This window comes from Manis pentadactyla, chromosome 13 (genome assembly GCF_030020395.1).
Source record: "Manis pentadactyla isolate mManPen7 chromosome 13, mManPen7.hap1, whole genome shotgun sequence".
Lineage (NCBI taxonomy): Eukaryota > Metazoa > Chordata > Mammalia > Pholidota > Manidae > Manis > Manis pentadactyla.
Window position 1 is genome coordinate 9,414,401 of NC_080031.1, and position 27,552 is coordinate 9,441,952.

The window sequence follows — 27,552 nt, forward strand, 5'->3', positions numbered from 1 at the left end:
TACAAAGAATTCAGGGTTGGACTTTAGAAACTCCTAGTTTATTAATTTGGCCCCATGACAGACTTGCTTTGAGATCCACAAAGTCAACAATTTCACCTGCTCAAGTCCTTTTCCTCTAGAAGTAAAACACAACCAGCACCTGGGTTTCCTTTTCTGGGTGGATTCGTATACGACTGAGCGTTTCTATCTGTTGTAATAAAGGTAAGGAACATAGATTTAAGCAAAAGACCCTTAAGAAGGGATTTAAGGGGTCAAATACTCTTCACTTCTTCCTAATTCATGCATTTATTCCTCAATAACTCTATCAAGTGGTTACCTGCCTGTAAATAACTTCCATAACGGGTATTTGCTAGGGAAATTCATTGGGGTTCCCATCAGGAAAGAAACCTATAGTTATAGGAAACTCCAGCAAATCTACAACTCTGAAGAGCAAACTCAAGATAATGCAGTGTCTGGGCACAATGTAAGTTCTGAGTCAGTATTTGTTACTACTAAAGATAGCTGTTATTCTGAGAGCTTATTATGTGCTCAACACTGTGTCTTATATGTGCTACCTTACTTAATCATAATAGCAGTCCTATAAGGGCCATTACTATTCTATCCATTTTCTGGATAAGGAAACAGAGGCTAGATTGTTCACTGTCATTTCTTGTAAGTGGCAGAGCTGAGATTCAACTCTGGAGCTGGTTTGTGTTTGCAAGTTTTATGACTTCCCCTTAGGAAAGGATACTTGGGGCCCAGTGCCGAACCTTCTGCTTGTCCTTATGTCTGATGGATCTTTCTTCACCAGCTTCCTGGAACTGAAGCTCCAGACATGGCGTCGTGTGAGCCAGTCTATTAATGAAGGTTATCTCTTGGCACACTTCAAAACCGGACGGAACAGGAAGCAATTTGGCAAGGAGAGAATAGACCCCAGTGATTCTGAATAATCCGTACTTAAAAAAATAGATTTTCTTATTTGCCTCCTTGATTCTGAGAAGTGCTTTAAGGAATTTTAACTAACATGCTATATGTGGGAAAGTTCCAGTACATCTCTTTGACGGTATCTCTTCCTAATAATGCTTTCTTTCAGTTTCCCTACTATGCCTAAACCACAGAATAGAACTTTGTCACCCTCACCTCTCTGCAGGTACCCGGGGAAGCCATTCCTCTCTTTCTCCCCTGGGCTCACCAGCACCCCCTGCTGGTGGTGGCTTTGCCAGAAGGAGGGTGTGGCCATCTGAGCCCTCAGTCCTGAGGTCAACGTGAGTCAGGTGGAAGGCAAGGGGAGTGGCCGGGACCCCCGTCCTTCAACCTTGGAGGGGAGGATGTCCACCAGGTGGGACAGCTCCCACCTGTTAGGAAGAGAGGGAACTCTAGGAGGCGGGACATGCCCAGGAAAGGAAGAATTGCTGGGTACGGGAGTGGTGCAGAAGGGCTGGTATGTTCTTAGATGTCTTAGAGGTCTGCAGTAGCATTTACAGCTGGAAAACAAAACCAGACCATTTCCCGATGTAAGTGCTCCCGCAGACCTCCATGTCGGACCCGCATCCTTCAGAAGAAAAGACCTGAGGCCAGCCTGGAGAGGGCAGCGGTCTCTGGAGGCATTGCCCGCACTCTGCCTTCCTGTACTGCCTGCTTTGCTCTCCCCGCTACCCCCAGTCCTTGAACCAGTGCAGATCTGTAGCTGTGCCTTCCAACCTCGTCCCCAGCTCCCTAGAAGGAGCTGAGAGCCAAGAGGAGAGCCCCGGACTTGGAGGCTTTCCCCTGGCTTCCCTCTCACCTCTCCCACTGTCTGTTGGGCAGCTCCAGAGAAGCATGAGGCAGTGAAGCCCCGAGGCTACTGCCTCTCACTGGGCTGGCCAGCACCCTGTGGCCATGACCTGTTCCTCTGAGCTTCAGCAGTAGTCACTAGAGGGTCTCTGCAGTTGCATGCACCCAGTGATGTCCCAGTGGCACTTGGACAACCCCCACATCTTCCACCCTAATGCTTCTGCCAGCAGCGGCCTCTGCAGCCTGCATAGAGCGTTTGCTGCTCATACAGTGGAGACACATGCAGCTCCTGTTTCCCGTGCACCTCTCTTCCATCCCTGCCGACCCTCTGCTCAGTTAATCCTGTGGCTTCTCATATATTCTTACCCTGAACCTCTGTTTGGAAGGCTCTGAGGTCCTCTGGAGCCCAGCTCTAGGTCTTTCTGAAAATTGGTACAGATCTAAGGTGAACCTCCAGGGCAGGGAGAGGGAGAATTATGTGCCTTAGGGATTTATGACCTTCTCCACTTTTGAAGCACATGCACAAATTTGTCATTTGAAAGTACAGTACAGGGACCAGCTGCCATGTAGAGGTGGCGATTGGGCCTGGAGGTGGTAGGTAAGGGAAGGCATTGTGTAGGCGGAGAGGTGCGAGCTTTGCACTGGCACCAAGTGTGGCTTCCTGGAGATCAGAGAGGTCGTGAAGGGCACTTTCCCAACCTCTCAGAGTGCCCTTAAGGTAGTCATTATAAAGACTACGTTATTTTAGTTAACATTTATTGAATGTGCCCATTCACTGTGTTCATTTAAATTTCATCATTTTTCTATGAAACAGTGTTACTATTATCTCCATTTTATTGATCAAAAAAATACCAAGGCTTAGAGAGGCTTGTAACTTTTGAGAGCACACAGCAATTAAACGATGGGCTGAAATTTGAATCCAGGTAACCTGACTCTAGGTTTTAATCATTATGCCACACTGCCCTGTCCAGTTGTAGAGGCTGATGATCGCTGATTTTCCTGTTGCTTGTGAAGGTCACAGGAATTGCCAGTAGCTAAGGGAGGTGGGTCTCCCCTTTCCCTGTCTTCTTGTTTTACCTCGAGAGACTCAGAACAACACTGGTACCAGCAAAGACCCTCAGAATCTTGCCGAGGTATGAGCTTCCCTAAGCCAGCCCCCATGGGAGGCTCACAGCCTTGCACTGTCCCTTTATCCAGCCAGCCAGGATTTGCACTGGATAGCCCTTCCCCCCCGCCTCTTGCCATCTCCCTCACAGCTGAGGGTGCTGTACTGTAGGCATCTGTTCCCTCTGGCTCTATTTCTCCTAGAACCTGAACTTGAATCCTTACCATGCATCACACTTGCTCCATGTCCTGATGCTTCAGAAACTTGTCCACTCCGGTCCTCCCACAGCACCCTGACTTCTCCAGAGAGCAGATCAGCTATCGAGACCAATTCAGGCTTGCACTTTGCCGTGTTAGCTGCCATCTGTCTAGTTTTCCCCATGCTGGGCCGTTCCTCTCCATCCATAGCTCTTCCCAGAGGCTTTAGTCAAATCCTCTCATGAAATGTCCACTTTACGTTTTTAATTGCTTAGTCTCCTTTCTCCTTCCACTACCCATCTGATCAGTGTCCCCGATTTTCTTTGTGAGTCTTTCCCTTCTGTGTTTCTGTTTGGACTCTCATTGTTCTTTGATGGCTTTTCTCTCTAAAGCTCCCTACACATCCCCTTTACATCCACCACCATTCTGCCTCACCCAAAAGTGTCTCATGCTGTAGTTCTCTCCCTTATTCCTTTTCCTTTTCCTAATGACTGTCACTCCCTCCTTTTTAGGTCTTTATTCATCTAAGAGCAGGTGGGCTTGATTTCTGTCCAGTGTACCTCTACCTCCATCAGCTCTGTAAGGCACTTAAAATGTCATGTTCTGTGAAGGGAGTCCCATGGATCAGGGGAAGACAGGAGGTGCACCACTCAAGAAGAAGAATTATAATAACTACTACTACTAGCAAAAGCACCTAACACTTAGGTGTGTTAACTGTGTGCCAGACATAATTCTAAGGCCCTTATGTATGTTATCTCATGTAATCTTCACAGCAGCCTGAGTTGAGCAGTGTTATTCTCTGTATCTTACAGATGAGGAAATGGGAGCACAGAGAGGCTAAGTAATTTGCCTGACATCACACAGATGGTACCAGGCAGTTAAGAATTCAAAGTTAAGCACAATGCCTGGAGAGGCACGTCCTTCTCAGCTGCCTTTTCAAAGAGTTGACAGTTAACAAGCAAAAGAGATGAGACATCACCTTCTAGTCACTCAGACACCCAATCACACAGTGCCCTTTCCTCCTTCACTCTCCCTCTCTCCCTTCCTCTTTTTCTGTCCCTTCCCTTCTCAAGAGAAGCTGTCGTTTTCTGTATACAGGGAGCAGAGACATCAAGTGACCTCTCAAGGTCTTCTGTACTCCTAGTCTCGGGTAGTTCTGTGAATCTCCTGGTTCCATCACCATCTTTTCGGTGTACAGTCATTACCCAGACTCCAGAGAGAAGGCATTTCACCTCTTTGGCAAAGGCATATGATCCATAATTGTAGCCTCAGGACAGGCAGTGCGACCCAGCTGCACATTTTACAAGCAATGCAAATATGGCCGCACCACTGGCCCTTACTCGGAGAACTACATTTCCCACAGTGCAGCAGGGGACGTCCATCCCGGGGCTGGAAACAGCCTGACTTGGTTTTCTTGCAGCCCCTCCCACCCAGAGGCAGCTGCCTTATAGGAGGCTCTTGCTCCAGAAGCAGATGCAGTGCCCAGCCTCTGGGAAGTCCTCAGGGAGCCGAATGCCCACACTTCCCACCACACCTGAACCATCTCCTGCCAAAACTCACTCTACCCTCTTTTCAAGTATCTAGCTGTTTTTCTTTTTCTTTCCTTCACTTGGTACATAAATACAGTGATAAAGGAGTTAGACTATCACACCTAGGGTAAAGTAATTAGTATAAATAATTGCCCTTGACAGAATATGATATAATGATATTATAAGAGGTCTATCTTTTAAATAAATATTAGGCAAAATGGAGTGAGATGAACTTGCAGAAGAGCTTCTTTTTCTGTAGTTCAAAAAGCAAATGCATAAATAGAAGAGTAATTTATTCTATAACGAGTTATTTAGGTTGATTTCCTCCTGCTAAGTAGCAGAGGTGTGGGCTTGGGGCTCTTCATTAGAACTTTCCTAAATCCCCCCCCCCCCCCCCGCCCCTTTCAGTGTCACTCTTTTTTTCTGTCTCTCTTCCAGGAATTATCTTTTTCCCTCTTTTCTCATTAAAGCCTAGCATTTTCCTTTACCTCCTGCCGTGCCCTATCTTCTAGGTTGTCTTCTCTCTAGCTAACAGCATTCTCCCTGCTTTTGCATTCAAGCCATATGAATTGCTTTGTAAAATATACATGGGTGCTTGTGGACTGAGCAGCTCACCTCAGTGCTGTCTGCTCTATTCACCATCCAGGGCTGTGTGACAGTTGGATGCCTTGAAGAACTGAGTAGGTAGAGATATTTGGTCATTTGGGAGATGGGGTGGAGTCCCATTGACATGGGTCTGATTTCTGTGTGTTTTTGATGAAACAGAACATCCTCCTTCATGGGTACTAGCCTTCTGCTCTCCATCTGTTTGTACGTTTGACTGTCAGCCTGAGAACAGAGAGGACCACAGGCCAGAGCAATAGCTAGAAGGAACATGATAGCCACTGAGCAGAGATGGCAGGCCTGGAACTGGGGTGGCCTGCATACCTCTGCTTTCTGTTTTGGTGGGGGTATGATGGAGTACCTCTCCTGCACTACTAGCAAAGCCTCTTACCCTTCTCAGTTGTTTGTCTATGTGAATTAAAGAAAACCAGTCCATTAGCTTGAATGATATTCTGCTGCTCTTCTCTTTTTTTATATTTGGTTTTATGTAACTTGATGCCCCTTGGCTAATAGAGTGAGATGGGATAGGAAAGGGAGAAGGAATATCTTCTGTGCTTAAGATGGCTGGGAAAAAGAATATACCTCTGGGAACCATGAGGTACATCTCCCTCCACCCCCCTTAATTTTAGTCTTAATAATTGACCAGTTTGGGCATGTATCCTGGTCTACTTTTCTGCCTAAATAAAGTACACATTGAGTGAGTCTTTGAGTCTACTTAAAAGTAGTTTCCACTGGACACAGGTGATGCACTAAATCTATATATTAACCTCTGGATAGGCACAAGGTTTTTTTTTTTGCCCCCTAACATTTGATAATGCATTTTCTTATAATTTGCCATCTTCAAAAAAAAAAAAAGTGGTCCCAAAGAGAAATATTAAATTAATTAATGTTTTACATTCTCTGAGTCTATGGTAATGGGGAACAGGAGCTGGGGGCAGGTTGAGGGGGACAAAGTGAAGTGGTGGGGAATTTGGTACTATGATATTAGTGGAAAGGGATTTGGAGTCAGTGAATACAGGTTTGAGTCCCAGCTCCTCTGTGCTGTGTGACCTTGGGCAAGTCACTTGACATCTCTGACTCTTGGTTTAATTATCTTTGAAATGAGAGAAGTGATATTTACCTCACAGGGCTCCTGTGGGTACCAAATGAGGTGATAGATTTGAAAATGGGGTGTAGATTGTGGAGGGCTATATAAATGGCAGGTCCTGTGTTATAATTATTGTTCCTGTTATTAAGCCACACCCATGTGTGCTGTACACACTGGTAGAATTGTGGGTGTCGTCATTCTTTTGGAAAACTCTTTCCTGCTCCGTGTTAGCCTACCTGAACGTTAAGTTTAGTTGTGATGTCAGGCTTGAAGCAGAGCAGGATCATAAAAAAGAACCAGGCACATGTAGGCGGGAATGAATGAGTGATCTCAAGATCTGTGCCTTCATTTATTCTCTTAGATTTTAATCTTGCTATTCAACCCTTGCTTTGCCGGGTTTTGGGGGCTGGATAGGGAGCGAGGAAATGAGGGGGCGTCCTTTCCCTCAGGATCTCACCCTTCCTGAGGGGTCGATCTGGGTGGGGCTGGGAAAGGAGTGCTGGGAGGCCTTCCTTTTCCCCTTTCCTTTTTTTCCTGGGCCTGGGTTTGCTCATCTATAACATGAAGCTGAAACTTTAATGTCCCAGCCACCTGTAACCATAGACATGAAGAAATCAGCGTTCTTAATGGCAAGCCCAGGTTAGCCCAGGAGAGGAGCTGGTAGAGCTGGCGCTCAGGGAGGGGGACAGGAGAGTAGGAAGGCCCAGGAATGGGAAGGCCTGAGGACATCCATCTGCTTTCCCATGGGTGATTCTCTGTTGGGAGAAATATCTCTAAAGACTTGAATATGTTTAACTTTTTTGGCAGGCAGATCAGGGGTTCCCCAGGGCGCACAGCCGGGTCTCTTTGCTGGTTTTGAGGAGGGATGCTGCTCTTTCGCATTTACGCTGGCGCCGCCTCAGCAAGTGCACACAGTGAATGTATGCACTGTGCTGGCAGTGGAGGCTCTGTGCATTTCAAATACGGAGCGGCCTGCTCCCTAATTCCCTCTAGGACCTTGGGTGCTCTGATCCCTTTCCCGCCGCTGCCCGGTGACACAGTTTAACCCAGGCTGCCTGAGCAAAACGGGCCAGAGAGGAAGCTGTAGTCACTGCAAGCAGAGCAGCCTGTCCCTGCTGGGCAGGAAACCTAGAGTGATGAATGGGGCCGGATGAAGTCATCCCGCTCCTCCAATCAGGCTGCTGCTTCAGAGCCAGGGGCCTCTGCAGATCCAGCCGGGCTGCCGGCTGCTCTCATGTACCTTTAGACCGAGGCTGTGAGTCTGGGAGTGCAGTGGGGGGGTGTGAACCGCCCGCTCCTGGCTCCTGTGTAGGCCTCAGTCAGTCTGAATGTTATTGCAAGGTGAGTGGCTTCACGGGGCGAATTCCTCTCCCTCTGCCTTCTCGACCTTGCCGAGCTGGCCCCGGCTTTGTGGCTTGGGCACCTCCTTGCACAGGACCTTCTGCTTCCATCTGAGTCCCTGCACCTTCTTCTTGAGGTTCTCACACCCACCCCCCACCAGCCCCGGCCTGCTCCCTTCCTGCTATCCCCAGCACTTGCTCAGCACCCTCCAGCTGGCCTCTTCCCACATGCTCCCGTCTGCCTGACCCGTGGGGTACCAGTTGGCCGGGTGGTGGGAGGGCAGGGCCTCCGTCCCTGTGTGCTCTCCCCCGGCAGGGGGAGCCCTGCTGAGACCCTCACTCACCTCCTGGGAAGAAGCCCCAGGCAAGGGGAGACGCCCCCTGACTCAGCCTGACGGGCATCTGTGGGCCCACAGACAGGCCCCTGACTTGCTGGGACCCCAAGGCTCTGTCCTCTCCCCACCGACAGAGGACGTCCCAGGGGGCCACAGAGTAGAACTCGGTCTCTTATTTTCCCTGATCTTCCCGAAGGGTGGTTTCTTCTCTCTGGGTGGACGTTTGTGACTCTGCCTTTTCTCTCTGGATGGTGCCGCTGCTCCTTAGGCCAAGCAGAGATCATGGAGCCGGCCGATGTGGCGACAGCAAAGGTAGGATGGAAATGCTGCCGGCCTCACTGTGCGTAAGTGGCTTCGCTTGCCAAGTTCTGCCTTTGGTTCCCTTTTCTCTCCCCTCCTCCCCCTCGGCCCACCACTCCTGAGCATCCAGGGGCTGTGTCAGAGCGGCGGGGACGCCGAGAGCGTGAGGACCTCAGGAGAGGGAGGATGGCTGGGCCCTCGGGGGCGCACGCCTCACTGTGCCTGGAGGGCTGAGCGGGTGGGCGGGGTGGTCTCTGGCTTTGGTCTCTAGCGGACTTGGGTGTCTGTCTTTCTCGTCAGCTTTGCCCTGTTTTCCAGTTATCTTCAGCCTGTCTCTCTGAGTCTCCCGCTGCCTCTTCCCTGCACCACCGTGCTTTCTCAGTCCCTTTGTGCCATTGCCACACGTTCTTTTCACCTTGTGGCCGCTGCTCCTTTCCCCTCTGCCTGTTGTATAAGGAATGGGTGGGGTCGGTGTGGGCTGGACAGTCTTGAGAGCAGAGACTGCCTCTCATCCTGCAGCAGATGTTGGCCTTGGGATTGGCGAGAGTTTGTCTCTGAGTGGCAGCTCTGCCGCTGTGCCCTCCCTCCGCTCTGCTGATGCCCCAATGGAAGTGCGGTCTGGGCACCTCTGGGGAGTGGTGCCCGGGTGCTGTGGTTGCCTGGACCCTGTAGGCACGCTAGAGGGCGTTCCTGAGATAGGTTTCTCACCTCTCCTGAGTCCTGCTGGCAGTTTGAAGTTTTTTTCTGTAAGGTTTTTTCCAAACAAGGAGCATGAGCCATTGGGAGTGGATGGGGGTATCTAGGGAAGCTGAGCCTGCAAGCCCCAACCCCAACCGCTGTGTGCAGGAAGAGACTTGTAGTCCTTCCAGAATATCTCAGCTCTTGGTTTGGCTGGGGGGGGGGGGGGGGGCTTCCTTCTTGGCCAGGTGGCAAGGTCTCCTTTCTCTCTGAGATGGAAGACTGGGTGAGGGTCAGACTTCCAGGCAGGTTGGCTACCCCATGTGCGTGTGGAGGACAGAATGAGGTGGGATGCCCAAACAGCCCTGGCACTGCAGGCAGTGATCTGGTACAGGGCTTGGAACCCGCCTCTGGGAGTCACAGAACTAGGTTCCCAGCTCCTTGCTCCCACTCCCACATGCGCTGTCATCTCATCCAAGTTCCTCGGCCTCCTTGGGCTTTCATCTCCTAGTCTGCACAGTGGTGAAAATCATGCACATCTGTTCTTTTAACCATCTTAGATCTGTCAAATACCTCATTTGCTTGGAGAAAGGAGCTAGGGAGGGCAAAACTGAATGGAAACAGGCCTCCCCAGAACGCCCCCCACCACACGCACCTCTCCCCTTCCTCTCTCTTTTCCCTGCGTCCCACAAGCATCTGAGTGCCTCCTTTGAGGCAGGTGCCATCCCCCCTTGGCGGTGTGCAGGCATCTGCCACTGTGTTTGGATGTGAAAGTTTGCTCCAAGCCGTTTGCTGTCTGGCTGGAATGCCCTTGGTGATGTTGAGTGTCACCTCTCGCCACGCTTACCTCTTACAAACCTGCCAGTCAATGAGCTCTTGAAGTTGAAAGTGATATGGTATCAGCCAACTGGCTGTCAGGGTGGTGAGTGCTCTGGGAATGGCACGCTGTGGGGGGACTGGGGAGTTACTGTGCAGCTAGTTGGTAGATGTGTGTTTGTTTGCATGTGCCCATGGAAGTAGAAACAGCTTCATTTTTCTTAGGCTCTTGCCATTCCTTAGTCCAGATTACAGATTATCTCAATCAGACCTTTGAGCCAGACCATTCCCGCAGCTAGAAATGACCACAAGAGTGAATCTGATTAGTCACAGAAACAGATGCGTTTAACCCCAGAGCTGTGATGATTTTCTTTAAGCTTCTCTAGCCTAAACTCTTTGGAGGGAGATTAGTTCAGGTGTTTTCAGGCTGGGCCCATGAACCCTTAAGGCCCTTGGATAGACTTTAGGAGAGGTCTGTGAACCTCTATCATTTGTAGGCAGAATTCTGTATCTCTGCATTTTTCTATGAAGAGTATCTATGGCTCTCATCAGATCTCCAGAGGGCTTATAACTCAAAACAGTTTAGGACTTGTAACTGATCAAGATGCTCCTATAAAGAGCCTGTTTGCATTTTGCAGCCCAGGTACAAAAGAATCTATATGTTATGGCTGATGTACTGAATCTCTGATAGTGTGTAGATATGGCAGAAATTCCTATTGTGACTCATTGGTAAGTCATTTCCATATGAATTGGATATCATATTTTAAATGTCTGCCAACATGTAAGTGCATCCGCCTATCTTGGCCTTCCCAGTTTTATTTGAGATTCTGTTCCCAGGAACTCCTCATGTCCCCAACATATTGGGTTCAGTTTTCCAAAATGAAATAGCCATTTGTTGGAGGTGTGGGTACTCTTGATGAAACGCTGCCCATTTAGACTGTGTCCAAACCCTGTAGGAGGGCTGTCGGAGGTGTGATTTCATCTCCAGGAGTCTGGATTTTGAGGCTCTGATATGTATGCCATGGTGCTTTTTTTTTTTTTTTTTAATTGCAGTTTCAGACTGAGGCCGTCTGATATCCCGACATGACTGTGTTAAGATAGGTTGGTGATAAATTGTGTCCCGAGAGTTTTTGTCCCAATCTTGAGAAAAGAGATTGGTAAGCACTCATTGATCCATTCATCCAATGAATGTTTATTAAATGCCAATTATGTTCCAACAGAATTCAATATGGAGGTTGTATATGAAAAGCAGATGATCATTGTGAGCAGTTGCTCATAGGTTCTTAGGGGAGACAGATGTGTAAACAAATGATGATGGCACATGGGCTGCACTAGACATTTGAGTCACTAGGGAAGCACAAAAGATGTTTAATGTTGCCCAGGCAGGCATGAGGGCTTTCTGAAGTAAGTAACATTTTATTGGAGACCTAAAGCATGGGTGGGAGTTTATTAGGCAGACAAGAAAAGAGAGGTGATCTAGTTATGATTTGGAGTTGGACATACCTGGGTTCAAATACTGGCACTGCCACTTTCTGGCTCTGTGAACTTGAGCCTTTCCTAGTCAGTTTCCTAGTTGTGAATGAGGGCAAGGGCGTTGACTGTGCGTGGTCATTGTGAGGATTCAATGAGATAAATGCCTGGTGTACCTAGGTGCTCACTGAACACTAGCTAGGTGGGGAAGGTGACAGCACCGACCTGGCACCACCCAGGGCACTATGACTAGTTTGGCATGAGCGTGGGTGCAGTGGGCATGGACGATTGGAGGCAGATGATGGACCTGGTGACTTAAGTGGGAACTGACATCGTTGGACAGCCTAATACAGTGTTAAGATCATGTGGATACTGGGAACATTCGAAGGATTTTATGATATCATCAGATTCGCTTTTGAAAATGTGCTCTCTGGCTTCAAGGCAGACAAAGAATTTATCATTTCCTCATTTTGTACCATCTCTGACACTTTTTACATGTCTTTTTTCCCCCCACTAGACTATAAGCTTTTTAAGGACAGGGGTAGTGTGTTTTTGCCTTCTAGGCCACAAAACCCCTAGCATCTAGCATATTACTTAGTATAGATGATTGATGCTCAATAAATACTTGGTGAATAAACAAATAGGGGAGGGTAAGTACAGATGCAAACTGAAGATGAAAATTGAAAGGCAGGTAAAAACTGATAGCAAGAAACAAACTCTTGTCAGATTTAGGGAGCTAAATTGGTATGTCTTATAACTAGTTGAATGGGAGGTGGATGAGGAGGAGTGGGTAGGATGAATGTCTGCGTGGGTGATGGGGTTGCTGGTAATGTCATTCATTGGGAGAGACACAGGAGGTCAGAGTCAGAAGCGATGTACAGGGACGGTGAGGAGCTTCAGCGAGTCATGCTGGCTTTGAGTTGCCCATGAGACATGCAGGCGAAGGTGTTGGGGAACAACTGGAAATGTGTCTGAGGTTAGGAGAACGACAACAGTCGTACACATATGTGTACGGGAGGTGCAGGCATACCTGCAAGCCGTGGTCAGAGCATTCAAGACTGGATTAAGTCACCGTAAGAAAAAAAGTTCTGTGTGGGGATGGATGGTAACTAGACATTGTGGTGACCATTCCACAATATATACATATAGCCAAACACGTTGTACACCTGAAGCTAATGTGATGTGTCAATTATATCTCAATTAAAAATAAAATACTAGGTTAGGAACTTCTGTGACCCAGAGGAGCACCTAAAGACAAGGGAGTTGAGCGGAGAAGAGATTGTGGAATGTGAGACTTTCGAACTGAGGCTTTCTTCAGAGGGGAGTCTGAACTTGTGGGCTTTGTAGAGAAATTGAAAAGGTTTGGTAGACTGAACAGCATTGCCAGATAGTTATTGTACCTAAAAAAGGCAGAAGAACAGAACTGAAATTTAGAACTACCACTACCTATGGTCTAGATTTAAAGAATATTTTAACACAACCTTTGAAAAGACATGTTATAAAAAATTAAAAATTCAGTATATTTAGCTGTTTTTAAACTTACCATGTTGCCCTTATTTCTCTCCGTTATCCACGGATCCACATAAATACTTCATGACACACCAGCGCCTGAGTGCCCCAAACAACGAAGGTCGCTGGGTTTAGTCCGGAAGGACTCAGTGCATTTACTGACTAGCTCTGCACCCAAGACAGATGGAGCTTGAGGTCTTAGGTTTACTCATGATGATGCCAATCTCATATCTGTTATGTTAAGAGAATATACTAGGTACATAAGGGCCTGAAACACCTTTGAGCATTTTTATTTTTCCCCAACCTTAAGGTGCTGATGAGCAAATGTCCTGATGGTAGGAAATTAAACTTCAAAATTCAACCCATTAGTTGCAGTCTGCTCCATCCAAATAAACCTGTATTTATTGGCAGGGACAGTAGCAATATGTTCCAAAGGCACTATTTCTGGGCACCTGTCATGCAAACAGGAAGTTTTTTGTCTCCATAAAGGATGGTGACAGATATTGGATCCTTTTTTCTGGATAACTCTTGGTGTTAAGACTAGACTAATCAAGAAATACTTACCACAGACAGAGGTTAGATAAGAATGTTTACCATTCCTCATTAGTAGATTGAAAACTAGGCATAAGGATTACAAACTTATGTTCACTTTGAAAAACAAGTACTGTGTCCTTCTGATTGTCCCTCTCTTATAGATAGGACTTAGTGCTTTAAAATTTATGTTAGAATTATTTAATATAATTAATGCCTATGTCTTATAAGCTTCTAGAGATCAAGGAGGAGATTACACTTATCATTAAAATATCATCATGAAAAAAAAATATCATCATGATTTGCCCAGGTCATGAATATATTAGGCACTCAATATAGTTATTGTGGAATCAATAAATAGCTGACTGATCTAACAGAAATATCACAAAATATAAAAATACCAAAATATCCCCAATGAAACAGGAAAATTAGTATCTTTGTTTAGGTAAAGGAGAAAATGTAGATTAGGAGGCATAAAGTGGATGGAGCCTATGGTTCTTGCAACAGGTAGTGTTGGTCTGGGGACACTGATTGAGAATAATCATAATAATGTTTAAAATATATTGAGCACTTTTTTGACATTATGTCATGTGTTGGTCATTGATTCCTGCTAACAACCTTGGCGTTGTTATCATCGCCTTTTCATAGATGGAGTTGAGGCTTAGAGAAAAGGCAGTTACTTTCTCAAGGTCACATAGCTGTTAAGTATGGATTTGAACCCAGTCTAATGCCAGAGTCTCTGCGCTAAAGCACAGCACACACCTCTGAGACTGGTGTCAGGCCCGAGTCGGATAAGAATGTGTTTTTTTTCTAGGCTTGGTATATCAGCAAGCAGTTTCTCTGCTGCCAACAATAGTTTCTTGTCTTGTCCTTGGCTAGGAGATTTTCACGGCTCGAGTGAGTTAACACAATTCCTCTATTTGTTCATGATAGTTCTTATATGTAACTTAGTTGAGAAAGGAGAAATCTCCCATTGGTGGGAGGAGAGCAAGAAGCAGCTGGCTGTGGGTGTCTGGTGCTCCCTCCTTGAGGAAACCTGAGTTTATAAGCACCCTCCTGGGTGCCCGACACCATCAGTCACCCTGAATTTCTCCTGAAAATAAACCAGGATGAGCAGGGGGAGGTCATTAGAAACCTGCCTTGTTTCTTCCATCTGGCAGAGGAAATGTTTTCTTTCACTATGCATATAATTAGAGTGAGTGAAATCAGGCAGGTCCCCTCTCCTGGTTGGGGGTGGGTTTCTGAGGTGCGTGTGTTAGGCCCTCCTGACAGGGGGGCCGTTACCTCCTAGGGGCCACCCTTCTCTGTCTAGCAGCAGAGAGAGTTGTGATCCAGGAGGCACTGCTGAAGGAGACAATCAAACCAGCATCATTGCATCAGGCCATCATGTGTTCAAATGGCATTGGAGGTGGAGGGGAAGGTAGGATGGAGAGAGGGAGTCCTCTTTGGGATTTCTGCTGGCAGACCGAGCAGGGCCAGGGAAACCCCGGTCTCCTTTCATCAATCTAGGAAGTCTCCATGGAGAAGGGATCTCCGGAGCTGCTTGGGAAGAGGGAGACAGCTTAGCTGGGTTCTGTGCTGGGGTGATCAAGGGAGACAGTTTCATCCTGGCCTGGCTGAGAAGGAGAGGTCCCTGGGCTAGAGTGAGGTGAGTGGGTTTGTGGATCCCAGGCATGTAAAGGCTTTACCTTTTAGCTTTTCCTCTTTGCACCAGCTGCCACCTTATCTCACAGCAGGAGCAGCTACTAGCAGTAGGAAGAGAGCTAGACCTCCCCAGATCTCGGTTTCTGCCTCCCTTAAATGTGGTTCGGCCATACCTCACTGGCCTCAGTGAGAGTCACATGACACGATGTAGGGGAGACCACCTTAAACTGTGGAGCAGACAGACAGCCACCTGTGGAAGCCCCTGCCAATCCCTCCCCCATCCCCCATCCTGTTTTCCTCCCTCCCCAGGCAGTGGTGGAGCCGCTGGGAGCATGGTGGAGCCTCCTGGAGCGTGGCTTTGACCTTGTCCATCCTGTTGGTTGCCTGGAGAGAACATTCTGGATTAGCAGATTGTGAAGGAGGGGCAAAGATGGGTAGGGGTCAGGGGATAAGTCTGTCCTTTTTTTAAAAAAAAATAAAAACACAAAAAACTCCAGCACCTTCAGTATATCCCTTGTGTCATAGAGGCAGAAGGAAGCACTCTTGAAACCAACAGAGCCTCTGGGACTCGCCACAGAAGCCTCCCAACCTCAGCTGCCCTGCGGCCTGGGCTGCCCTCCTCGCCCCTCCTCGCAGTGGACCGGTGTGGCTGCGAGGTGGGGGTGTGCACGTGGGTCCCCCTGTTAGGAGGGGAGGGGAGGGCTCTGGAGGCTCCCAGCTGGGCGCTGACACAGATGAACAGACCAGAAGGCGAGGCCAATGCGAGCAGCCCACACTGTCACCCCAGAGCCAGTGACTAATAGTGGCAGAGGGTGGGGAGGGGAGAGTGCCAAGGGGGGTGGGGACAGGGAAGTGGTGGAGAGCACCTGAGCGGGTGCAGCTCTGGCCATCTGCTGTCCCCTCACACAGGCTCTAGTGACTGCAGTTTGGAATTTGGAGGAGGATTCTGGCTGGAGGACCAGGAGGAGGCTTGTTGTTAAAATGGAGTGTTTAGGAGACTGTTCCTCCCCCCCGCTGCTCCTCTCTTGCTTGCTTTCTGACCTCCAAAAGGCTCCTTAAATATAACACCCTCAGCGCCTGACGACGCGCCTGCTTGGGCTTGGAGCTCTGATTCCCCAGCGTGGGACTGCAGCTCTGCTCTGCCCCAGTTTTACCGGCTCCTAGAGGCACGCAGCTCCAGCCTGGTACTGCGGCTCTCCTCTCCTCCAAAGAGGGGCAGAGGGAGAGCAGCACAGAATCCAAGACCTTGCAATAGAAGGACAGCCTCAGGCATCATGTCCCCCATCTCTTTGCTGCTTCCATAGGCTCCCAGGGACATCCCAAGGTCATGAGGAGGTCTGCCCCTCTGGCAGTGGAAAGAGCCACCCCTGGGGAGGTGGGAGTCAGGGAGGCTGAATTCTGCCCTGGGACCACAGCTTCCAGATTTCCTTTGGCTGGGGGCCTGGAGTGTCTGCGTACCAGCAGTGTGCTCTGGTTCAAAGACCTTTCACCCTTCTAGTCCTACTTATGCATGAGGCAAGAAGCGCCAATCATGTTTTTCTTGGACTGGGAGAGGAAGAGTACCAGGGCGATGAGACAGGCAGGCTCCTAAAAGGCTGTGACACAGTCAAAACAGCTAAATCAAAAAGAAACTTTTTTTTTTTTTCAGCCAGCATTCCAAACCCTGTAAGTTTGGAAGATACCATTGCGGCAAGAGGCCTAGAGCAATACAAACCAACCTTACGTTAATCCAACCTTGGAAACGTAGCAAACTTTGGAATATCAGTGAGCCTGGGAAGGCCCATTTTTTTTTAACTTAGGATTTGTGAAAATGAAAATAATGCAAACCATTATCGTAGTCCATCCTTCTCCAGCCACCATCCTGCCCTTTCAACAAATCTGTTCACAAAACCCAAAGGAGAAGAGGGGTGTCAGGCATTTTCTGATTTTTTAAAATTATTTTTTGTTAAAGTATACAGAAAGAAGAAACAACAGACACCATATACTTTTCTGTCCTGCTGGCCCCACGGTCTTCCTCACCCATCAGAGGGACCGCCTTTCTCAATGTTGCATTTGCTATCCCCTTGATTTTTTATTTTATGAATATGGGATATCGATCTGTACAGATAGCTGGATATTCTGTATCTACATGGATATAAAATACCTATCACCGTCTGTGTTCTGTAGCTATACAGAGGATACATGCAACCATGCTGTGCATTTTTTTCATTATTTGCTTTCTCCATTCATCATTTTTCTTGAGATTCATCTAGTTTGTGGCACATGACAGTAATTTATAAATTTTGCGTATGCTGCTGTTATATCAAATCCCACTTTAAAAAAATACCACAGTTATTTGTTCTTTCTGCTGTTGATAGACATTAGTTTTGTTTCTAGTTTTTTTTTGGTTTGTTTCTGCAAATCATGTTGTCACCTACAGCATTGTATGAAGTTTCTCTTGTATGGCCCTTAATGTGAATTTCCTCATCACTGGGGTCATTAGTGAGGGGATGCATTTCTTCAACTTTACTACATAATACCAAATAGTTTTCTTAGGTGGTTGAACAAAACTAGCTCTTTTTCAACTTTGACATTGTTGGACATTTCAGTTTCGCCAATCAGATGAATATGAGATAACATCTTTTTCAAGTTTAAATTTGCATTTTCCTGAGAACTAGCGAGGTTGGGTACCTTTTCATACATTTATTGATCATTTGCTTTTCTGAAAGTGCTTACTCAAGTCATTTGCTTATTTTTCTAAGTGTCTTTCCTCTTCTTATTGATGTGTAGAACTTTTTTTTTTTTTATAAATTCTGTGAACAGTTCCTTTTTCAATTACATATGTTGCAATTTTCTTCTACCAGAAAAGCCCTGTCTTTTTCCCTTTCTTTGTTCTTAATTTTACAGTGGTTGGATTTATTCTTCTCCTTTCTGGACATTGTGTTCTGTGAATTGTTTAGGAAATCCTCCGGAAATCTGTGTGAGAATCAGTTTGTAATGATAATTTATCATTATTTCTTCTCCTTCATTTACTACCAAGGCTTAAGACAGGCAGATTTCCTTCTAGTTCTTCAGTAGGTGAGTTCCTTCCAAGTTCATCCTCAGGATGAGGGAACAGCCATCAGGGCCCACTTTATGAGAACGTCTCCCCTTATACTGCTCACTTAGTGGACTTTTGTGTTGTCTCTTATCCACTGTGTTCTTTGAGGCCATGAAAACCGAAGCCTGTTTCACAGGTTCTGGGTTCTGTACATGTCCTCTATAAAAACTGCATCCACAAGGCTTTCTTTAATTTTCTGGATTTCTGCCCTCACTAAATTTGTGGCCTCTAAAGATTCTTTGCTGCTGTGCTAGCTCATCAAGCATTTTAAAAGAACGTCTTTCTTTTTTTCTTTCTTTTCCTTTCTAAATGTTTTATTTTACCCAGCATTTTAAGTTGTTTTTAACAGTAAGGTCTGTCATGCTATCTAGTCTACCATATTGCCAGAAATGGAAGTCTTCAGAATTTAGTTTTTTTCTAAAAATTCTTGCCCTCCCAGAAATACAAATATCAAGGAGCACCCAGATTGCAGAGCCAAGCAAAAGCAGAAGACTGAATGTGTCTGCCTGAACATGAATCTGTACATCCACCCCCAGAGAACTCTAGAATTATGTCAGTGCTGACAGTTTACCAGTCAGGGAACTTTTTAAGACACACCAAACAGACTGCTCTCTGTAGAAAATCAAAGAGGGAAAATACATTAAATGAGGAATGCTTCTTCCTTTTCCTTGGTCTTATTCTTTAATTTGCTGCAGGGAAAGACAGGGATCCCACGGCGTTTTAGAACCACCTTTGAATTGTATTTTGAGAGTTTTCTTTAGGGACCACAAAAATGGATCCAAGTTCCCGAGCCCTGTGAGGATGCTGGTTTTGGAAAGAAGAAAAATCCAAGGGGGAATTTAAGGCAAATGATTGTCTCCCAACCAACTTGGCCATCCTTTGTCCTTCCCTTTTCTTTTTCTTCACATCACTCACTTGGCAGCATCAGAAAAAAGTTGACTCGATTTAGTCTTTTGTTGTTGTTGTTATCTGTTGCCTGGATTATTTTTGTCCTGGGAGACTGTGGGCGCTTAAAAATCAGCTTGTCTGATACAGATTTTTTTGTATGCATGCATCGTGGTGTAGAGGCTGGTTTTGGAGTTGGACATGCCTGCATTTGAATCCCAAGCTTAGAGCTTGTTGGTTGTTGGGCATTAGGCAAACCAAGATGGTACATCTTTTCTTTTCAGTTGCTTTACCTCAAAAATAGTGATAGTTACCACTTTATAAAATGTATATGAGGATTAAGTAAGATAATGCATGTAAAATGCTTAGCATAATGCCTGACATAGGAAGCCCTCAGTAAATTCTTACTCATAGTTTTGAAGGAGGTTTTAAAAAAAGAAACAGGTAAAGAATAAAAGCTAAGGAATTTTAACATTTCTCATGTGTTTCCAGTGTAGTACTTGGAAAGCATTCATCCAGGTTTTATGTGTTACCGGTGGTCAGAGCAGGTGGGGCAGGATGAGAATACTCTCATCTACTTGGAGTAGGCTAAGTGACATTTGTCTAGGGGATCGATGTCCTGGGAGGCCTTCTGAGTGGTTCTCTAGGTCGTAAAGGAGAATGTTGTGTCTGGAATCCTGTTGTATCCCTGCAATATCTGTACTGAAAGTAGGGCCTGGGTACTGGCTCAAAGAGCTTTAAAAACAACTAGAGATGTGTTCTGAAGAATTGAAAGCCTTAAGGGGCGTGGGGGCTGTGTGTAGAGGGAAGTTCCATAGCCTGGGGCTGCTTTGGGACTACTTCTGCAAGCTCAGGATACCTTAAAGAGTATTCCTGCTGGGCCTTCTGGACCTGCTCGAGGTAGAGGGACTGCACATCTTTAGTTAGGCCTGAATAAGGTCACTTGAATGGAACACTTCCTTCTACTACCCCTGCTGTGTGTAAGCCCTCCAGTTAGCAGAGAGCTAGAACTGCACAGGGTACACAGTCCCTGCCTTCATGGAGTTTACCGTCTAAAAAGAGGAGGGGAGGTAGTAAGTAATTACAAGTCCAGTGAGTGCTGCCAAAGGGGATCTGCGCTAGTTTTTCATGAGTATCACTTTATAGAGGGTCAAGGATAGATGCTTTGCATACAGCACCTAAGCAGGTCTGTAGATTGCTTTGGGGCAAGTTACAGGGTAAAGGCTTATGGTTCAGTTGAGGGTTGCTATTTTGCAATTAATCTCCTCTTTGTTCATTCTTGCCCATTCCCGTTGCTGGCCCAGATAGTCAGTGAGCTAGGGGAGGGCAAAACGGAATCCCAGCCAGGAAACCGTTGGGGCTGAAACTTATGGCTGGCTTAGAGGATTTCAGGAGGCACCCGTACCCCCTTTCCTGTGCATTTTCTATGTTCAAGTTGAAGTTGAAAATCTCAGCCCCTCCTCAGATGCTGTGCCTGGTCTGAATCCCCTTGGAGCCCGCGGTTGGTGATAAAAGAGTGTTTAAATCCCACACCTGGCCTTTGTGGCCACCTTAAAGGGATCCCTGCCCCAGGTGACTGGGGGCGCTGCTGGGCCACCGGAAGTTGCTGCCTCACCCCCGCGCCCCATTAGTCGCGGTTGAGGCAACTTTCCCAGCAGGGAAGGGAACTGTGTGTTCTGTGTGCCTAAAACTGCTCGGGATCTCTCGGCCGCGCCGCCCCGCCTGGCTGGGGAAAGGGTGAGGATCCTATTTAAGGTGGTCTTGTGCAGCTCGGCTGCCTTCAGACACCTAGACCTCCCACTGGCCTTTCGGGCCTGCTCTGCTGGCTGCTTCCGACGCTCAGGTCTGCAGAGGGCCTGGGGTCACAGCTCCCCTCCCCCCAGGGGTGGGGCCTTTGAACCCTTTGGCAGCACAGGGAAGTGCTTGTCCTCAGGTCCTCTGCCCCTCTTCTCGGGCACAGCACTGTGCACCCACCCTCTCCCTGACTTTATGTCCCATCTTGGGACAAAACATGTGCTGTGTCTTTAAATGGGCGGAAGTGGCTGGCAGTGCTTAGCTTGGGTACTGCATTGATTAGGAGATTATATGGAGCTGCGGGAGCTGCCGCCTGGGGGAAGAGAGGTGCAGGTTCCGCGAGGTTTCTGCTCTCCTCCCCGGCTCTCCTTGGGTCCCTGTGCCAAGGCTGCTCTGAGCCCACGGAGGTGGCGTGAGGTGAGGGTGGGTGGGTGGCCGGCAGCCTGCCTGTTGACAGCACCTCCAGGGCTTGTCTTGCAGCCTTGCCAGCGTTACCCATCCTCAGCAGAAACTGGCAGCAGCAGCCGCGCTCAGCAGCTCAGCCCAGGGCCGGGTTTGCAGGAGCCGTCCTCCGCCTGGGAGCCCAGCTTTCAGCCGGGAAGGCAGCCGCAGTTCCTCCGGCTTGCGCTTTCTCTCTGTCTCTCTTTCTCTTCTTTTTCTTTCTGTGTTCAAGTCACACATTACATGGGATTCTGTTCTTTTGGGACTTGGTCATCTTTTCAAATATGTCCTGGGACCTCCGGCGCTGTCACAGGGATGCTAAGGACACGGTCAGTGGATTATCGTGACTGTACTAATGAAAGGATTCAAGCTGTCCTGGTAAGTAGAGAAGGCGTAGGCACCTTGCTCTCCCTGGTCTTTCCCCAGCCTGTGTCCCCCAGCACCTCAAACCTCAGGTCTCCTTCCCGCAGGCCCAACTCCCGAGTCCAGTACCCAGGGGCTTGGGTGGGAGCCACACATGCTGCAAAGTTGAGCCACCCTCTCGGGCTCTTCCCAGCTTTTCTTGCACCACTGCAGTGTTTCCTGCCGGCATCTTCGCGGGGTGGGGGGCTGTGGGGAGAATCAAACTGCAGCCGAAAAGCACCTCCAACTTTGAGGGGGCTGAGGGTGGTGCACAGCGGGGGAACTTGGTGAACATCCTGTGTGTCCACATCAGGCTGGAGCTCTGTGGCTGTGCGTCCCTACCCTGACAGATAGACCGACAGACAGACAGACAGACATCCGAGGGGCCTTTCTCAGCCTGCTCCTCAGGGCATCCTCATCCCCAGTGGGCATCTCTGACCTGGACGCTTCTCAGAGGATAGACTCAGGAAGGCAGGCTGCAGCCTCTAGCGGAAGGTCTCCAGGGGAGGGTGGGCTGTCCCCACGCCCACACCCACACCTTGGGGCTTTGCAAATGCAGGCTGTATATTCCTGGGCTTAAGGTTGGGCTATAAAGCCTCCTCTTGCTTGGGGTGTGGGGTAGCTGTGCTGTAGCCCCAGAAGTAGTCAGAATATATTTACCTTCCATTTAGAGAATAAACCCCTCACCTCTCCATTTTCTCCTTTGAATCAGGTGGGTGGGGGAACTGGCTTTTTATCTGGTTGAGACACTGGAGCTTTTTCTGAGAAAACTTTGTCCTAGCGGGGGTCTGGTTCTTTCTGCAGGATGGTGTGGGCAGCTCAGAGGGGCGAGACTCTTGGGCTGGGGTGCAGCTTTCTCTCCTTGAAGACCGTGGGGGCTGGGTGGAGGAGAAGGAGTCGTGGGGTGGGGAGCCCCCTGCAGGGACGGTGGCAGGTCATCTCTCTGGATGGAAAGCTGATGTTCAGAGTCGGGGGCAGATACTGATCAGCTTAATGCATGGAGTCCTAGCCTGGCTCTAGACCACATCTGGCTTTCCAGAAACCCCTACCAGCCCTAGGTTAAACTCTGGTAGAATTAGTCTAGCCCAGCCCTCCTCCTTTCTGCAAGAGGGCCCTCTGGGGGTCCTGAATAGGAACTCTGTGGAAGGGAAAGGGAGGAGCTTCGTTCCTGTAAGCTTGACTCAGAAAGACTCCGAGGTCCTGAGTACCGGGGAGCATCAGTGACTGGTAGTTTCTTCTCTTGATTGGCCATCCTTCCCTCTGATGGCTGGCCCTTGTGCTGAAAGCCCCCTCTGAGTTTGGGTAAGGGAGGTGGAGGGATTAAAGGGCCGTTCCTGCCCTTGCCTCTCTTGGGGCCAGGTTCCCTGTTCCCTCTGTGTTGGAGTCGTTAGCAGAGGCTATTGTCACTTGGAATCCCAGGCCTGGTCTGCATCCAAAGCTGCCCTTTATGCCTGGGACTTGGGTGAGGCCTCCAAGGAGAGCCCAGGTGCTGCTGGGAGAGCCGGGACGCTGGGCTCATCAGAAATCACTGCGTCCCTCCGAGCCCGGCTGTGAGCACACGCGGGCCGCAGCCGAGGGGTTCTGCTGTCACTCAGGATGAGCCATCGCTTTGACACAATGCTGCCCTGCTCAGCTCCGGTTGGTTCCTTCAGGGACATGCAGAGACATTTGATTTTACAAATCTGCTTTGAGGGTCTCTCGATGCTTTTCAACAGGAGAGCAGAGTTAGGCTGGAACTGTACTTGGATAACCTTGTCCTTGCCCGCCAAATAAAGTGTTCTGAGGATGGGGTTGTATTTTCTACCCGCCTGGATACTATTAGCTCTTGCAATTCACCATCTCATTAGGTACACATATAGGGGTCCACTTCGGCCCAGGGGCCAAACCTTGTAGTTGTGTTGTGGATATTTGGGCTTGACATGTAGCTCCCTTTGCCAGTGTCCCATGTCAGGGTACACCCTACTCTCCCACCAGGGAAACTTGGTAGACATAGGATGACCAAAAACATTGGTTCTCTGGTTCTGGATAACACTGTCTATCTATGGAAGGGGTTGGAATTAATTCACATTCTAATGTTTGAATCATTTCTAGAAACATTTCTGGAATGCCTACTGTGTGCCAGTGATATTAAAACCTGATGCTAATAATGACAACTAACATTTATTGAGTGTGTCCATGTGTCCAGCACGTGGTAGACACTTGGCAGGTGTGAAGTCGCACAGTGCCTGCGATGTTATGATGGGGACCCCTGTTCTGCAGAGCAAGGAAACCGAGATACAGAGATTAAGTAGCCTGCTTGAGGGCACACAGATAGGAATCAGGTTTTGGATTTGCAGGTAATATTCTCATGATTCATCTGTTCCTGGTCGCTCTTCCAGAGTGTGTTTTCCTCTGTTTGTAACACCATACTATATATTGGCTTTTTTTCCCTGCATTTCTCTGCCTTATATTTGTTTGGCCAGTTACTTTGGTTTTTAAAAGTGTATGGAAGTGCATCATCTCATTCAGTCTTTGTTATAAATCCCATGAAGCAGCTGTATCTCCATCTGAAAGCTAGGCAAACAGGTGCAGAGAGGTAAAGGGTTTTGGCTAAATGTATCCAAAAGCCAGGGTGCAAACTCTTGTTACTTGGCCTTCATTTCAATTTTGCCGCTACCCCAGCAAGAGCGAGGTGTGTCTATGCTGCACCTACTTGTCCAGAGGGCAGGGTCAAGGTCAATACATTTTCCATCTAGCCCTTCATTCTACAAATGTTGACCAATTCATTGTTATTTTCACAGCCTTGAGCCTACAAGTTGTGGAGGTTAAAAAATGTAAAGGACTTTACCCTTCAACTCCTGGAGTCTGGTAGCCTCATAGATAGAATGAGACCCAAGTCCCTTGCATACATACACACACTCACCCTATATGACAAGTCAGTGAATGCTAAGGGACAGAGATACTGGCAATGAACAACACTCTAGAAATTCAGAGGAGGCTGGGATTCATTTCAACTGGCAAAGCTGAGAAGCTTGGAGCACTTGCGTGGGGATTTGCGGGCTGGCCAGTGTTTGGTGAGTGGGGTCTGGACTTGGTGCAGCACAAATACCACACCGCATCTGGTTATGAGGTTATCACCTGACGTGCCTTTGAATGCAGCTGGTCAAGATATGTGTCTGTGATTGACAAACGGCTAGATGATAAGATAGAAATCCTCCCCCAGATTTGGCTTCCCCTTTGTTTGAGTAGGGACTTTAGGTTCTTCTCAAAAGGTGATTCTCTGATGCTATCTCTGGGTGAGCAAGGTAAGGGCAGAGCTGGAGGAGCCTGAGAGGGGAGGAGGTGCAGGCAAACAAGGCAGTGGGACCCATGCAATTTGGTAGCCAAATAATTTTTTGAAGAACAGTTCACCAGCTCTTCTTAGCTTCTTCATGGTTTAAAAAAAATATTCTTTGGTACATGTGTGTGATGTAAAGATATTCCTAATTCCTGTGAGAGCTTCAGAACGTCAAACACCGAGAAGGCCTCCAGTTTCGTGGGGCTGCTCCCTGTACAGATTATTTTGTCCCCACCCCCAGGACTTGGCAGACTGTGGTGACATCTGTCTTGCTTCTCTGTCCTCATGTTCCTGCTCTTCACATCTGCTGGGGGTTGCTGGTACAGTCTCCACAGAGCCTGGAGGCTGTGACAGACCTTCAGGAAAGTCAGTGTGCTAGAAGAGATTGATTCTGGGAAAACACAGAATAAAGGGAGTGTTTAGGTAGTTCTGTGGTCAGGTCTTGGTGCACAGATGAAAGGAATTTCGATTTTCTCTTTGTGTTTAAGTGGGTGTGAGCAATCGTGCTATTTTCACACTGTGTATTTAGGAATATGAGTGCTGTGTGAGAGGACCTACTCACTTAGGTGCTTGCCAGGTAACTGGGACAAAAATTCGTTTTTGCAGTCTTCCGTAGTTCATGGAGATGCGTGGTCAGCCAAATGTATTTGATACTGGAAGTCAGCTGTCCTATGTACTTTTTTTCTTCACATCTGCTAACGAATGGAGTGCTGTTCTTAACTCAACTCTGGTTTTGACCCGTGAAAGAAGAAACGGGGTAGGTTGTAGCAGGGAGGAACTAGATTAGACATAAGGAGAAAGTTTGGAGTATCTGTCTCTGGAGTGTGAAGATCAGAACATGCATTTATCTTTCAGGGTTCTTCCTATGAAAAGTTTACTCTAGAGGAGGAAGCCCAGGTTATGGCCTCTGCACATCTCCTTTAGAGCCAAGCTTCCCAGCTATTGCAGTGTTATCAGGAGGTGAGCTGCAGTGAAGGTTGGGGTCTCTCAGTAGCTTGAAATTCTGGCGCGCCAGCTGGTGAATCAGAATCTTGTAACTACCTCTTGACCTGCTGCGTGGCCTCGGTAGGGGTGGTAGCTATTTTGGAATTAGGATTAAATAACAGTATTGGGCAGATCAGTCAGTCTCTCTGTGTCCTTATCACTAATGGTTTAGACAAAGGCCGCAGCCCTGATAGGACGATCCCTTGAGCTGTGGACTGCTGGTGCACTTCTCAGGCCAACAGGAGACACTAAAAATAAACCTGCATTTGAAAACATTAAATATTCATTTACAAACATCCCCCAGCAGGCACACCCTCTTGCTTAACAGTGTGAGATTTCCTTTATTATTTGTTGGGATGGGAATTGGAGTTTTCCTTTGGTCTGGTAAATCCAGGGCACCAAGTGCTGGTCATCTAAGCATTTAAATCTCTTGAGTGATCAGGACAGCTCAGGGCAGTGACTGAATCTTCTGACTCTACAGATTTCTTAAAAGGATAGGCCCTTCCCACCTCTCACCCAGGTTTCCACTTTGGGAGACCCACCTGGCTAGAAATAAGCAGCAATAAACATTATTTGCTTGTTTTTTTCTGTTGTTGTAATCATCATTATTCCTTTAATAAGAAAGAGGGTTACCATGTTAGAACGTAAGAGGGATGGCATCTGTTCTGGATGGCTGAGACTGTGTCAAACAAATCAGATTATGGGTACAATAGTATCCCCTTATCTGTGGTTCCCGTTACTGACGGTCAGCTACAGTCCAGATGTATCATCAGAGGGTCAGTAGGGTCAGTGCAGTAGTTGCCTAATGCTACATCACAGTGCCTACATTGTTCACTTCATCTCATCACCTAGACATTTTAGCATCTCAGCATCATAAGAAGGGTGAATATAGTACAAATAAAATATTTTGAGAGAGAGACACCACATTCATGTAATGTTTGTTACAGTATATTGTTATAATTGTTCTATTATTAGTAGTTGTGAATCTCTTGCTATGCCTAATTTGTAAATTAAATCTTATAATTGGTGTGTATGCATAAAAAAAACTTAGTATATATAGGGTTTGGTATTATCCGTGATTTTAGGCATCTTCTGGGGGACATTTACATTTTTAAATGGTTGAAAAAAATCAAGGGAAGCATGCAAGTTCATGGCATGAAAACTATGAAATTCAGATTTCAGTATCCATCAATAAAGTTTTATTGGAACACAGCCATGTTTGTTTACACACTGTGTATGGCTGCTGTTTCATGCTGCAATGTCAGAGATGAATAGTTGTGCCAGAGACGTGTGCCCACAAAGCTAAAACATTTGCAATCTGGCCCTTTCCACAGTTTGCTGCCCTCTAGTTCAGCAAAGAGAGATGCCTCTCAAGTGCAATGAAGTGGTATGTTTTCACTCGATACTTCCTAGTTGGCTGTCTTGTTCTGGGTACTGTACTAGTGCTAGTGAGGATGATAAGGATATTAATAGTCATAGCTAATATTACATAACAATGTACTGTATGACATATATTTTAAATGTGTTCCATATATTCATAGATTTTTGAGCTGTGTACTATTATTACGTGGGTTTCACAAATCAGTAAACTCAAGCACAGAAACAAGTAATTAGCCTAAGGCCGCACAGCCCAGGGGTGTTCGAGCTGGCGGTCGGACCCCAGTGTCCATGCTATCAGCCAGGATGATTAGAGAGCAATTGGAAGACAGGTTTTTACCCATGAGAAGAGAGAAAACTAATACCCATGAAAAGTTG

General features: G+C 47.4%; 2 protein-coding genes across 15 annotated transcripts in view; one reads left to right on the top strand and one right to left on the bottom strand.

Annotated features, from left to right (window-relative positions):
* The window catches only part of SCN3B (sodium voltage-gated channel beta subunit 3), a 261,377-nt gene that overhangs the window by 129,158 nt on the left and 104,667 nt on the right, over window positions 1–27,552 (bottom strand). The gene's annotated exons all lie outside the window — the stretch shown is intronic.
* The window catches only part of GRAMD1B (GRAM domain containing 1B), a 182,565-nt gene that overhangs the window by 74,376 nt on the left and 80,637 nt on the right, over window positions 1–27,552 (top strand). Inside the window, exon 1 of one of the 14 annotated variants that reach the window (XM_057490930.1) lies at window positions 8,239–8,260. The exons of 12 other annotated variants lie outside the window; for them this stretch is intronic. In XM_057490930.1, the coding sequence (XP_057346913.1) occupies window positions 8,244–8,260 (17 nt within the window). In that variant the 5' untranslated portion in view covers window positions 8,239–8,243. Of the gene's footprint in view, window positions 1–8,238; window positions 8,261–21,132; window positions 21,474–27,552 lie in introns of those variants that run through there. One more of the 14 variants, XM_057490931.1, reaches the window with a different exon arrangement.